The sequence below is a fragment of the Pyxicephalus adspersus genome, chromosome 2 (genome assembly GCF_032062135.1).
Source record: "Pyxicephalus adspersus chromosome 2, UCB_Pads_2.0, whole genome shotgun sequence".
NCBI lineage: Eukaryota > Metazoa > Chordata > Amphibia > Anura > Pyxicephalidae > Pyxicephalus > Pyxicephalus adspersus.
In genome coordinates, this window is record NC_092859.1 from 1,935,061 (window position 1) to 1,935,902 (window position 842).

General features: G+C 50.6%; 1 protein-coding gene across 1 annotated transcript in view; it reads left to right on the forward strand.

Moving 5' to 3' along the window:
• Positions 1–842, forward strand: part of SAP25 (Sin3A associated protein 25) — a gene marked incomplete in the record, with an annotated part of 7,900 nt that overhangs the window by 3,021 nt on the left and 4,037 nt on the right. The window contains 4 exon segments of the mRNA XM_072403019.1: positions 22–145; positions 237–313; positions 391–528; positions 746–842. Of these exon segments, the coding sequence (XP_072259120.1) occupies positions 22–145; positions 237–313; positions 391–528; positions 746–842 (436 nt within the window).

Sequence of the window (842 nt, forward strand, 5' to 3'; positions counted from 1 at the left end):
CTTTGTCATTCTGTATTGCAGCCAGTAGGTGGCGGTGTTGCCTTTTGATGAAGATGTTGGCCTGGCAGGAGGAGGAGTATTGCAGCTCTGAGGAGGAGGAGGAGGAGGAGGAGGAGGAAGAACTGATTATCTCTGAGACCTTCAGGTAAGAATGTCAGTGTGCTGGTGTAAGCACAGCGCCCCCTCCTGTCTTGTCCTCATTCTGTGTGCTGATTGGCTGACTGTGTCACTCTTAGGTCTTCCTATGAGTTGGAGACATTCATAGGACATGGGACACCCGGACATGCCCGCCCCTCTGTCAGTACATCCTCAGGTATGTTAGTCCGCCTGTCACCCCTTGTGGACGATTTGTATTGATGCAGTGACCATTGTCTGCCCCCTACTGTACAGGGCCCCTTATTCCAGCGGGTCACCCCGTTTCCTATCACACCCGCACGCTGTGTCACCCATCATTTGAGGCTTACTACAATGCCGTGGCTACACTTCAAAACCGGGAGACCCAGCAAATGCAGATCCAGAGGGAGCGAGGTAAAATTCTGCTGTGGTGTCCCCTTGTAGTTTTGTGTCTCTGCCCCGCCCACAATGTGGAGATTTCACACCAGTAGTTAATGACTTCACCCCCTGCTGGTGACAAAGTGAATAGCATGGCACTCTTCTATTGGTTTCATAGATATATCAATATATATTCATACCCTGCTGATGTCCCACCATGCCATCTACCCATCAACGTTTCCTTCTTTTCCAGGATTCTTCATCAACAGCGCAGAATATTTCTACACCGACCCCTTACTGCCCCCTGGACACAGAGTGTACAACTGCCTGTCACCCGCAAGCAACAATGT